Below are 12,162 nucleotides of genomic sequence, written 5' to 3'. Positions count from 1 at the left end.
CTGCATTTTTATAAAACTTGATAAAATATACTGTTTTAAACTGTACAGTCACCAGAAGTACACAGTTATCAAAAACGCACACATGTCGCTTGGCATCTCCAGCACCTTCAGCTTCTCTGCCTGGTCTGTTTTGGTGTCTCCATTTTCCACAGGACTATTTGCATCCTTACAGGCATTAGCTCTCCCTTTCTTCCCCTTAGGTATCTTCCCTCCCTTCTTTGCAGGGGCCTTTTTAGGCTTGGGCTCTGGCTTTGGAGGAGCAGGTTTAGCAGACAACCTTATAGATCTTCTTTGTGGCTCATCCTTAACCTTGGTTTTATCTGCTTTAGCATCCCCTCAGCCTTTCTTTTGGGCATGGTGGCAGTAGAGGATGTCAGCGCTAGACACAGGCATGCAGTGGTGGCAGGCAGGTTTGGTCACTCTTGCTGTTTCTTCACACTACGCTGAGACAAGATCTTATGTAGGCTGCTTTTGAACTCATTACATGATAGAGAATGACCTCTTACCTCCACCTCCCAAGTGCTGGGATTCTTGGAATGTAACTCTGTACCTGATTTATGTGGTACTGGAGCTTGAACCCAGGGCTTTGTACTTGGTAGGAAAGTGTACTCTATCGACTGGGCCATATCCAGGCCAAGATTTATTTCTTGTTTCTCTTTTGTGTCTATTCACAATAGACAGTGGCCTCTGTTCCATATAACACACCCTTCTTACTCCAAGAGTCAACTTGTTTGGTAGAGAAAACATTGGAAGCTTGCTGGCCACCTTCTTCTCTCTGCATCTGGATACAACCAGCCATGAGGCCTTACCCAATCTGGGGGAGGAGGTGACTAGGGCCAGGAAATGCTGGATAGGCCTTTCATAGTTTAGGGAACTGTAAGAAGTAGAGTATTCTGGTGAAAAGCATTTAGAAATATCAGAGTGGGGAAGGTGGAGGTGGGGAGAGGGGTAAGGGGTCTGCTGCTTTAGAAGATGTTTAGTTTGTTTCTGCTGTTAGAAGGGTGACATGGAGGTTTTTCTCTTGGTTACTATCTGAGTAAAAACTGTAAGAGCGCAGACCAGCCCGTAAGTTTTATCAAACATCTCCAGCCCTCTCTATTTGCTTCTTTTGCCACTTTCTATTTACCTGTAATGATTAGGGAAACAAAAAAGTAAAATTCAGAGGGCCTTGTGTGTTCTGAGGAGGGAGGAGTTAGGAGATTAACTCCTTCACCAGACCAGTTCTAAGGGGGAAGAAATCTCAAGGGACCAAGCAAGTGGTATCAGGCAGCACCAGCAGAATAAAGGAAGTGGGCTGCCTCTCAGAGCTGCAGCACAGGGGAAAGCAGAGGCTGCTCTGAGGGTTGAGCAGATGAAATGCTGCACCTGACACTCAGGTCCAGCACTGTGTGGAGGCTGTAAATGCCGAATGTTTAGCACTGTTCCCTTTACTCACAGCAATTAGGTGACTAAGGGAACTAATTTATTGACTTATTTTTATAGCGGAGGTGAAACGTGTTGGAGATACCCTTCTAGGTATGGCCACACAGTGTGTCCAGGTCAAAAATGTTGTGAAGACCTCGCCCCAAACCCTTTCCAACCTTTGCCTGAAGATCAATGCAAAGCTTGGAGGAATTAACAATGTGCTTGTACCTCATCAAAGGTAAGATCATGACTTCTTTTTCCTATGCTATTTAAAATCTAAACTATGTGATTTATAACACACTTTTCAGCCAGACATCGTGGTACACACCATTACTTAGGGAAAAATAAGGCAAGAGGATTTTGAATTCCATGCCAATCTAGGCTGCATAGCAAGACCTTATCTCAAAACAAAACAAAACAAAATTAAAAACAAACAAAAGAGTTTAGCCAGGTGTGATATTACGTATTTTAATCCTAGTACTCAGGAGTCTGAAGCAAGCCAATGAGTTCCAGGTTAGCCTGATCTACATAGCGGGCTCCAGGCCAGCCAAAGCTACACAGTAAGACGCTGTCTCAAAAACAAAACAAAAACCAGATCTGAGATGTAGGTGAGTAGTAGAGTACTTGTCTAGTGTATGTAAGGCCCTGGGTTCTGTTTCCACCAGTGCAAAACAAATAAACAAAACATCTCAAATATGCACCTCAATGACTTTCTTATGTAATGCTTGTAAACCTATGTACCTACCACCAGTAAGACTTAGGGCAGTTTCAAGCTCTATCAAGCTTTCTCTTGTCACTCCAGAGGTAACTCCAAGGACCAGGGCTGTAACGGACTGGTATAGTGCTTGCCTATCATGTGAAACTCTGAGTTATTACAGATAAACAGGTAACCCCCAAAGAAACTACTCTTCTTACTTGTCACTATAGATTTGTTCTACGTGTTGGTCTTCCTATAGATGGAATCACTGGTGCAGTATGCTCTGTTTTATCTTCCTTTTTCTCTTTTTCTTTCTTTCTTTTTTCAAAACAGGGTCTCCAATATAGCTTTGGTTGTCCTAGAATGCACTATGTAGACAAGGTTGGCCTTAAACTCAAAGAGATCTGACTATCTCTGTCTTCAGAGTGCTGGGACTAAAGAAGTGAGCCACTATACTCAGCTCATCTTCCTTTTTTTAACATTGTATTTACGCAATTCACTTAACATTGTTGCATTTATTAGTTCCCATTGTTATGGATTATTTTATTATGTAGAAAAGTCATATAATCTTGTCTGTTCTTTGATCGATATATATTCATTGTGCAGTTCTACAGTATTGATAGATGTAAGCATTTCTCTTCTGTGGGGCTCCAGTGTAGAATTGTTGGTATAGTGAATAGTGTTATAGATAATACATAGATTTAGCCTTAACAGATGCAGCCAGGTATTTTTCCAACCTGTCCATACCAATTTACATTTCCACAGAGTTCTAGTTGTTCCATATCTTTTTAATACTTGGCAGTATCAGTATTTCTAATTTTAGCCATTTTTATTAGAAAAAATAGTATCTTATAATTTTTTCAAATTGCTTTACTCTGATTGATGATGACAAGCATGTTTAGGCTTAATTTTAGGTGTCTTTTGTAAGGTGCCAGTTTGATTCTTTTGTCTGTATGTCTGGTTATTTTTTATTTGTTTTAGGATAGAATTTCAGAGTTTCTTGTAACCTAAAATGGTCTAGAGACAATTAGCTGAAGATGACCCTGAACCTCTACCTCCTGGTTTATTATTTATTTATTTGTTTGTTTATTTATTTGAGACAGAATCTCTGTCCAGATTCCTCTTAAAGTAGAGGGCTTGGTTTGCAGAGATGGTTCAGGAGCTAAGATCTCTTACTGTTTTTTTGCAAAGGATCCAACTTGGGCTGGAGAGATTGCTCAGCTGATAAAAGCACTGTCTGCTCTTTGAGAGGTCCTGAGTTCAATTCCCAGCAACCACATGGTGGCTCGCAAACTATATACTGAAATCTGATGTCTTCTGGCGTGTAGGCGTACATGCAGATAGAGCACTCAATGCAAAGGATCCAACTTTAGTTCCAGGCACTCACATCAGGCTCACAACTATCTGTAACTCTAGTTCCAGGGAATCCAAAGCCTCTGAGGGCATCTACTTATATGAGACACACATAACTTTAAACAGGCATATACGTGTAATAAAAAAAAAAAAATCTTGCTGAGCTTGGTGGTACACACCATTAGTTGTAGGTCTTGGAAGGCAGCGGCAGGTGAATTTGTATGAATTCAAGGCCAGCCTGGTCTACATAGTAAGTTCCAGGATAGCCTGGGCTACATAGTAAGACCTGCTTAAATGATCTGCTTCACAAGTAGCTGAGATAACAGGTATATGCCACATCCACATCTGATGAGAGAGAGACAGAGACAGACTTCTGTAGGGCTGAGGTTGTAGCTAAGCGATAAGCGCTTGCTAGCACAAGCATGTGCTGGTCTCCAGTACTACAAAAAGGAAAGGAAAGATAAGAAGTGGAGGGAGTCAAGGAGGGGCTAGAAAGAGGAGTTTCTGTTTGTTGCTCTGGGTGATTCTGGCTAAAGCAGTCCTCATGTTTTAATTTCCTGAACAGCTGGAATTACTGATGGCCCTCCACGTGGCTCACTTTTGTACTGGGTTGAGTTAATTTTACTGATTTGTAGTCACAGTTTTATGTGGTTTCTGGTTATAAGTCTTTGAAAGCATGTAGGTATTACAGCTATGTTTTCCATTCTGTGTTTTGTCTCTTTACTCTGATAAACAATGGCTTTGTTATTGCTGTTATTTAATTTTGAGGTTTTTGAGACAGGGTTTCATAATGTAGCCCTAGCTGGAACTCACTACATTGACTTCAGTAGCCTCAAACTTGTAGCAATCCTCCCGCCTCTGCTTCTGGATTGCTGGAGTTAGAGGTGGGTGTCACCGTGTCCACCTCTAAATGGCGACTCTTGAGGAACACTGTGTTGTGCTGCTGCTGCTGGGTATCAGATGAGCTGCATCAGCCCTCTACACTGAGCCATATCGCCAGCCTCAGAGGCTCCTGATGAAACCACGTTCTCTCCACTCCAAGGCTTTTATTTAAGTTTCAGCTTGTCAGGCTGCCTCTGGAGTAACCAAACACTAAGGCAAGGTAGTGCTGTTGTCAACAGAGTACTGGTGAGGACTGAAAGATATGGGTATTGCTGTCTATGTGAATTTTTAAGATATCTGCTCCTGAGTTCATTGTCTATGAAGATAATAAATCTGCCTTTTCAACTCCAAAATATCATTTTTATATGAACTCTTACATGTGAAAGTGATTTGAAAAGTTACACTGAGGGCTGTAGTCGGTAGCCTTGGCCATTGCTGTATTGGGCAGAAGGTGAAGTTGAAAGCCTTCCACACAGTTCTCATCTTTGTCCTTGAGTAAAAGTTTTAAGTAACTAAATTCTTCCTGAAACACTGATAATGAGGCATGTAGTTCACAGGTGAAGTTAACCCAAACTCTGGAACCACTTACTTTTACTTCAAATATTTGGGATAATATGATGACCTTGGAGCATAGGGCCTGTTATTTGGTATCAACTTCTTTTTTTATTATATATTTTTAAATTATGTACATGTGTGCAGGGACAGTATGATCTGCACACAAAGACACTGGTACAGGTGCTCACAGAGGCTACAGATGCCAGGTCCCCTTGGAGCTGGAATTACTGGTGCTTGTGAGCTGCCCAAAGTGAATGCTGGGAGCTGAACTCAGGCGCTCTGGAAGCATGATCTACCATCTTAACCACTGAGCCATGCCAGCTCTCCAGCCCCTGGTATCACATTCTTAAGTTGGATTCTGACCTTGTATATTCTTTTTTCTCTTACTTTTTTAATTTATTCATTTTTTGAAACTAAGTCTTTTTATGTAGCTCAGACTAGGCTAGAACTCAAAGTCTGCCTGCTTCAGTAGTTATGTCATGTGTGGATTATGAGATTTCTTTGAGATTGAGTTTCATGTATCCTAAGCTGGACTTGTACTGAACCCTTTACACAGCCGAAGATGATATTGAACTCCTTATCCTGCTGCCTCCACCTCCTGACATGAGTGTTGGGTTATAAACACCACCATATTGGTTTTTGTTTTGCTTTGTTTTGTTTTCTTGGCTAGCTTTTACCAAAAAAACATTCATTCATATTTTCCTTTGATTCCTTTAAAAGAAGAATTGGTGACACTGAATGAATTTATATATTCAACTTATCAAGTGCCAAAGATGAGCAACATTCTAGGTACTAGTAATGACCAAGATCGAGCAAAATTTCTACTTTTGTGAGATTATATTTGTATAGGTGTGTGTGCAAGTAAAAATGAATAAGTAAAATACATTGTTTAAGTGATAAATATTATGTATAAAAGTAAAACAGAAAAAGTAGACTTGATTTGCTTCTCTAAATTTAACAACTTAGAGTGAGTTGGTTTTTGAGAGATTAGTGTTCTGTCCTAATGGGCAAGGTCCTCTTTTCTAAGATGATGCCTGCACTTACCTCTGGTGATCGATTTTTCTAGACTCAAGGATTTGTAGCCATATTTTGAGTGGCACTGTTTTTCTTAAATTCGGATAGGCCCTCAGTGTTCCAGCAGCCGGTTATCTTCCTGGGAGCAGATGTCACTCATCCGCCTGCCGGGGATGGGAAGAAACCTTCTATTGCAGCTGTGGTGGGCAGCATGGACGGCCATCCCAGCCGATACTGTGCCACAGTCCGGGTGCAGACATCTAGACAGGAGATTGCCCAGGAGCTCCTGTACAGTCAGGAGGTCGTGCAGGACCTGACAAGCATGGCTCGGGAGCTACTGATCCAGTTCTACAAGTCCACGCGCTTCAAGCCCACCCGCATCATCTACTACCGTGGAGGGGTGTCCGAGGGACAGATGAAACAGGTGCTTCCATCAGGCCTGGCCGCCCTACCAGCACTCTGATGGCGCCATCTAACCTGCCACTTGAGAGCTGAGACCTGAGGGATTCTGGGAAGTTCTCTGTGAAACAAAATTCCCTTTCTGTCTCCTAGGTAGCTTGGCCAGAGCTAATAGCAATTCGAAAGGCATGCATAAGCTTGGAGGAAGACTATCGGCCAGGAATCACCTACGTTGTGGTGCAAAAGAGACATCACACACGACTCTTCTGTGCAGATAAGACAGAAAGGGTAAGCTCCCTTCCCTGACTGTGTGGCAAGCAAATGTGGTGTTGAGCAGATGTATACAGTATTCCTCCAAAATCAGCTGTGTCTAATCATAATTTGATAAATATACTAAGTGCGGTTGAATTTAGATGATCAGTTCTGGGTAACATAAGTGTTAAGAATGAATGTTTCTCTTGTATGACAGAAATGCTGTTTTCTGGAGTTTTGGAGAGGGGCTTGGGAAGTTGTATATTAGTTGCTTTTATTACTGTAACAAAACACCTAATAAAAGCTTTGCTTTTGCTCACAATTTGAGGGTACAACCCTTCATGACAGGGAAGTCATGGTGGCAGGAGCTTGGCAGCTGCCTGCATTACATCTGTATGCATCTGTAGTCAACAATCAATAAGTGCTCAGCTCACTTTCTTTGTTTCAGTCTCTGTGGAATCCCAGCTATAGACTGGTGTTACCGACAGTTTGGGTAGATTGACCCGAATCAGTTCATCTCACCTGGAAGCTGAGCATGGTGCTGCACGCCTTTAATCCCAAGGTTTGAGAGGTAGAGGCAGGTGGATCTCTATGAGTTGACGGCTAGTTTGGTCCATTTAGGGAGTTCCAGGGCAGTCAGAGCTATGTAAAGAGACCCCATCTCAAAACAAAACAAACAAAAAACCCACCAAAATTTAACCTAATCTAGAAACTCCCCCTTATGTGTCCAGAGATCTGTCTCCTAGACAGACAATTGTAGACCCTGTCCAGTTGGCGTTGGTACTGCGCATCACATGTTGTTTGTGTAGTTTTGAGGGCTGGTCAGAAACATGTCAGATACGTGACAGTATAACAGGAAACTTTAAAGTGGGATGACGTGTGTATGCGAGCGTGTTCATGTATGCATGCGTGTATATGTGTGTATGCGTGTGTGTACATGTGTCTGTATGTTGTGCTGAACATGAAACCCAGAGCTTCACACCTGTTTTTTTTGCTGCTTTTCATAACTGATGCATGAGTGATAGTTCTGGAGTGTAAAACAGGATCTCTTTGGTGATTTTATATCAGTTCAGGGAATTATTAGGATATCTACTTGGAATGATTATGATGTCATACTTACTAACCACAGGCAAGAGACTTTATTTCAGCTGAGCATGGTGATACATGCCTTTAATCCCAGCATTCACGAGGCAGAGGCAGCTGAATCTTTTTTAATTCAAGGCCAGCCTGGTCTACAAAGCGAGTCCAGGATAGGCAGGACTACACAGAGAAACCCTGTCTCGAAAAACAGACAAACAATCGACTATTTCTCTAAGCCACGATGAAAATTTTTGATACTTTGACCTAGGATTTTTCATTATGTATGTATATGTGAATGTATATTTGTATGTGTGTGTGTGTTTATGTGCATTTGTGTGTATGTGTATATATGTGTGTATGTATATATGTATGTGTTTACTTATTTATTTGTGTGTCTGTGTGAGTGTGCATGCATGTGAATTCATGTAGTTGCATGCATCTGTACATTCATGCAGATGCCAAAAGAGGGCATCAGGTGTCCCCCTCTACTATTCTCTGCTTATTCCTTTGAGGTGGGGTCTTTGAACCTGGGGCTTGCATTGTCATGGCTCAGCTGGAAGCCAGCGAGCCCCAGTGTTTTTCCTGTCTCTGTCCCCCTTCAGACCTGGTGTTATAGGCATTTACTGGGACACTCAGTTTGTTACATGGGTTCTGGGATCCAGACTTCAGTCCGCAGGATTATAAAGCACATGTTCCTAACTGTTGAGCCACCTCTTCAGCTCCAGGCTTTGGAATTGTCAGTTTTATGTTACTGTGAAAGCAGTCAGTATTTGGTAGTAACTGTACTTTAAATTTTGAATTTGGTCATGTCCTGGGCTGGTGATAGGCAGTACCATAATTGAGAATTTTGTGATTTTGGTTTCTTTAAAAAAACATAGAAATGTTATGAGAATATGTTTGTTTGTTTGTTTGTTTAATCCTGGGTGTGGGGTTGTGAGGCTGTTTCACAGGAGACTATGATTTCCCTTGTGCTCTAGCAGGGCTGTGATTTTGCCAGCTGTGGATAGTTCTGTGAGTGTGTGACATTTGGAATTGTGGGAACTTTTCAGAGGATATATTCAAATGATAGGGCCCCAAGAGGCAGGGTTGTTATTGTTGGCTGTTGATGGTTGGTTGCTGTTGGTTAAGGTGTGTCAAAGTAGTTGTGTGCAAAGAAACGAGAAGAAATTAGATGCCATGATAGTGAAGATTAAAATTGCCCCAAGGAACTCGACGCCTCTAATCAGCAGGAGGTAGTCTAAGGATCACTTCGCCCCACGTCCTCTCTATCCTTTTTTCTCTCCTGTGTCATGTCAGGGGGTTAATAAGGGTGGAGAAGGGTGGAAGAGAGAAAAAGGAGCCCACAAAGTAGCCCACACCAGCCACACAGCTCTCACAGTGTAGCAACCATCAAATGAGTGAACAGTGGACAGTTTACCGTGTGCTGTACTGCTAAACTATGATGTTCAGAAGGCTATATGGATTAGGTGAACTATTTTATGGACATTCAAATTTATATGAGTTTATTGGATATAATTCCTTCATAAACTGAAGAACATTTGCATTCATTTTTTTGTGGGGGGGCCTCTGAGACACAGTTTCTTTATGTAACAGAGCCCTGGCTGTCCTGGACTTGATTTGTAGATCAAGCTGATCTACAAATCTCACTGAGATCCACCTGCCTCTGCCTCCTGAGTGCTTGGATTAAAGGCACTGGCATACATTTGTGTTCTTACCTGTGAAATGTGACAATGAAAAAACATCTGGACATCTAGCTATTTTTCTAAGCATTTGGAAAGATAAAGCAAAAAGATCATGAGCTGCAGGCTACCCTGACTTATCCTGTCTCAAAGAAAAAGTACTAAAGGTGTACCTAGTGTACACAAAGCCCTGCATTCAGTTTTCAAGACTGGGATTCTTTTTCCCATAGCCCCCAGGTCTGCTAGCCAGTTTACATTAAATATTCATCCTCTAGTTGCTCTAGCTGTGAAGCAGTGATAATTCTTAGATTTTGCTAATATAGATTATCTGAATGCTTTCCTGAAATTGAAGCAGAAAATATCCTACCACCCATCTTTTATTGCCATGGTTTTCTCTCTGCTCCAGTGTAAACCTGCTGTCCATGTAGTTTAATGTAGAGTGGAGAGGAAATCCAGGACTTGGATTATCTACTCCTACCCCAAGTGCTGGGAATGGAACACAGGGCCTCAAATACACTAGGAAGCAATTTGCCACTGAGCTTTCACCAGAGCCTGAATTCTATCCTATAGTTCTGTTCTTTACATCATTCAAGATTAATAGTTCCAATTCTTTACTTTACTTTATACCGTGGACCAGTATTTCCAATTCTCTGAATATGCCTCTTGCTTGCCTAAAACTCTGAAATATATCTACTTGTCCAATTTGCTTTCCTTCCATTGTCAAGCCTTCTTCAGAATCCTACCTCTGTTTTCTGAGAAGACGGGACCTGGGAGGCATGGATTTTCTCAGTTACCTACCTTCCACTTTCAAATGTGATTTTGTGTTTTCTTAATCTCTTTTCTCAAATCTCAAGCTCATGTCCCCATCAGTGCCTTAGACTCCACCAGATCTTTCTCCCTTCTCTAGAGCCTCACTTCATAATAGCTCATTATTTTGAAAATTTTAGTCTTTCTCATTTAAAAAATTTTTAAATTGTAGCTGGGTGTGGTGGCACACACCTTTAATTCTAGGCAGAGGCAGGTGGATCTCTGAGTTGGAGGCCAGCCTGGTCTATGAAGCAATTACAGGATAGCCAGAGCTCTGTTACACAGAGAAACTCTGTCTCAAGAAAAAAAAATTCAAGTTGCACTTAATTAATTTAGTGTTTATGTATGTATATGTGTGTGTAGATCAAAGGACAGGTTATAGCTAAGTTCCAGAGATGGAATGCAGGTCATTTTTTGCTGAGCCAGCTCATAGGCCCTCATCTTCCTTTTTCCATGGCCTTGTCTTGTTACAAAAGTTGTTCAGTTCTTTTTCAATTTCCCCAATAAACATTTGCGAACTCCCTCTCACTGACGACCTTATCTTTTTTTCCTTTTATAAGTTTACTTTTAGGAGAATAATTATTTGACTTGCTGTCTGTACCTTCACATCAAACTTCATACTTTGACTTTCAGGTAGTAGGAAGTTCAAGAGAGAACTAAAATTGCACCTCTTTGCCTTGTTCATCTCCAGACAGGTCAAATTCCCACAGTGACCTCTTAGCTACACTTAAGGCAGCACAATCTTACTTTGGCTTTAGCAAAATGACTTACCAGGATTTCTACTTGCCTCTGCAGTCAGATTTCCTTTACAAAAAAAAAAAAAAAAATTAGATTTGTTTATCTTATTTTATGTGTATGAGTGTTTTCCTTCATGTATGCATGTACACCACATTCATGCCTGATGCCTGCAGAGATCAGAAGGGGTGGGGAGGCAGATCCCTGAGGACCGCAGTTACAGATGGTTGTGAGGGGTACGGCTGCTGGGAACCAAACTCAGTTCCATTGAAAGAACAAGTACTGAGCCATCTCTCCAGCCCCTCGTTCGCTCTTCTTCCAGTTCTCAATTTGAACCCATCCACTTTTCTAGGATCACTTGCTTATCAACTCCAGGTCTATACTCCCATCACTAGATTTCTCTGTCAGACTCTTGATTTGTACTTTTAATTATCTACCAGATATTTTTACTTAGAAGCTCTGTGAGCATTTGTATCAGTCCTCTCAGATCTGGCTGTGTAGTGGCGACAACAACAAAAACCCATCTTTGTGGCTTACAAAGATTCATTTCTTGCTCACATTACACATTGACTGTGGCCCTGCTGCAGCTGTGACCCTGTTGTCCTCCCTTTGGAACCTAGGCTGGCAGAGTCATTCTGGAACCTTGCCAGTCACTGTGGCAGAAAGGAAAACAGATAAAAGATAGGCTGAGTGCTGGCTCTTAAAGCTTCTTCCCAGAAGTAACATATTTTAGGCCATGTTTTATCATCAAAGCAATTTACACAGCCACTCCTGTGGTAGCTGGGTAAAGCTGTATAATCTTCCCTCAGGGAGGGGCACAGAAATATTTGGCATCAGTGATACAGTCTACCATAGGCATGTCAAGCAAACACGTCTGAACCTCTCACTGACTGTTTAATCCCTATCCAAAACCTCCCCTAGTTCTCCTTAGGTTCTGTTATTTGGCAGCACTGTGTTTTATGTTAGCCAAACTATAAACTTCAGAGTCATTTTAAAATTCTTCATCTGCCTTATTGTCCCTGACCTGTCCAGTTTGCCAAATAGTCCCCTGTGCTCTGCCCCCAAATCTTTCTCACCTTAAATTCATGTGTTTCCACTACCCTGGGTAGAACTTCTCTGTAGAGCAGGAAACTCTTAGTAGTCTCTTCATAGCCATTTCTTCTTCATCCTGCTATCAGGGGTTGGGTTCCAAAACACACCCACTGCTCAGAAGCCTTCAAGTGTTCTCCATTGCATACAAAACACCTTCCTTTGCTTCTTCATGTTTTCCCAGGGGAGCCAAAACAACATACTCATTTCTTCTTC

General features: G+C 41.7%; 1 protein-coding gene across 1 annotated transcript in view; it reads left to right on the top strand.

The window, feature by feature from the left end:
• The window catches only part of LOC129679706 (protein argonaute-4), a 51,479-nt gene that overhangs the window by 29,633 nt on the left and 9,684 nt on the right, over positions 1–12,162 (top strand). The window contains exons 13-15 of the mRNA XM_055611079.1: positions 1,483–1,642; positions 6,014–6,329; positions 6,458–6,592. Coding sequence (XP_055467054.1) covers positions 1,483–1,642; positions 6,014–6,329; positions 6,458–6,592 — 611 coding nt within the window. The remainder of the gene's footprint in view (positions 1–1,482; positions 1,643–6,013; positions 6,330–6,457; positions 6,593–12,162) is intronic.

This window comes from Psammomys obesus, unplaced genomic scaffold, assembly GCF_907164565.1.
Source record: "Psammomys obesus unplaced genomic scaffold, mPsaObe1.curated_primary_1811, whole genome shotgun sequence".
Classification (NCBI taxonomy): domain Eukaryota; kingdom Metazoa; phylum Chordata; class Mammalia; order Rodentia; family Muridae; genus Psammomys; species Psammomys obesus.
Note: the sequence above shows the minus strand (reverse complement) of the source record. Positions and strands in the feature narration are given on the sequence as shown.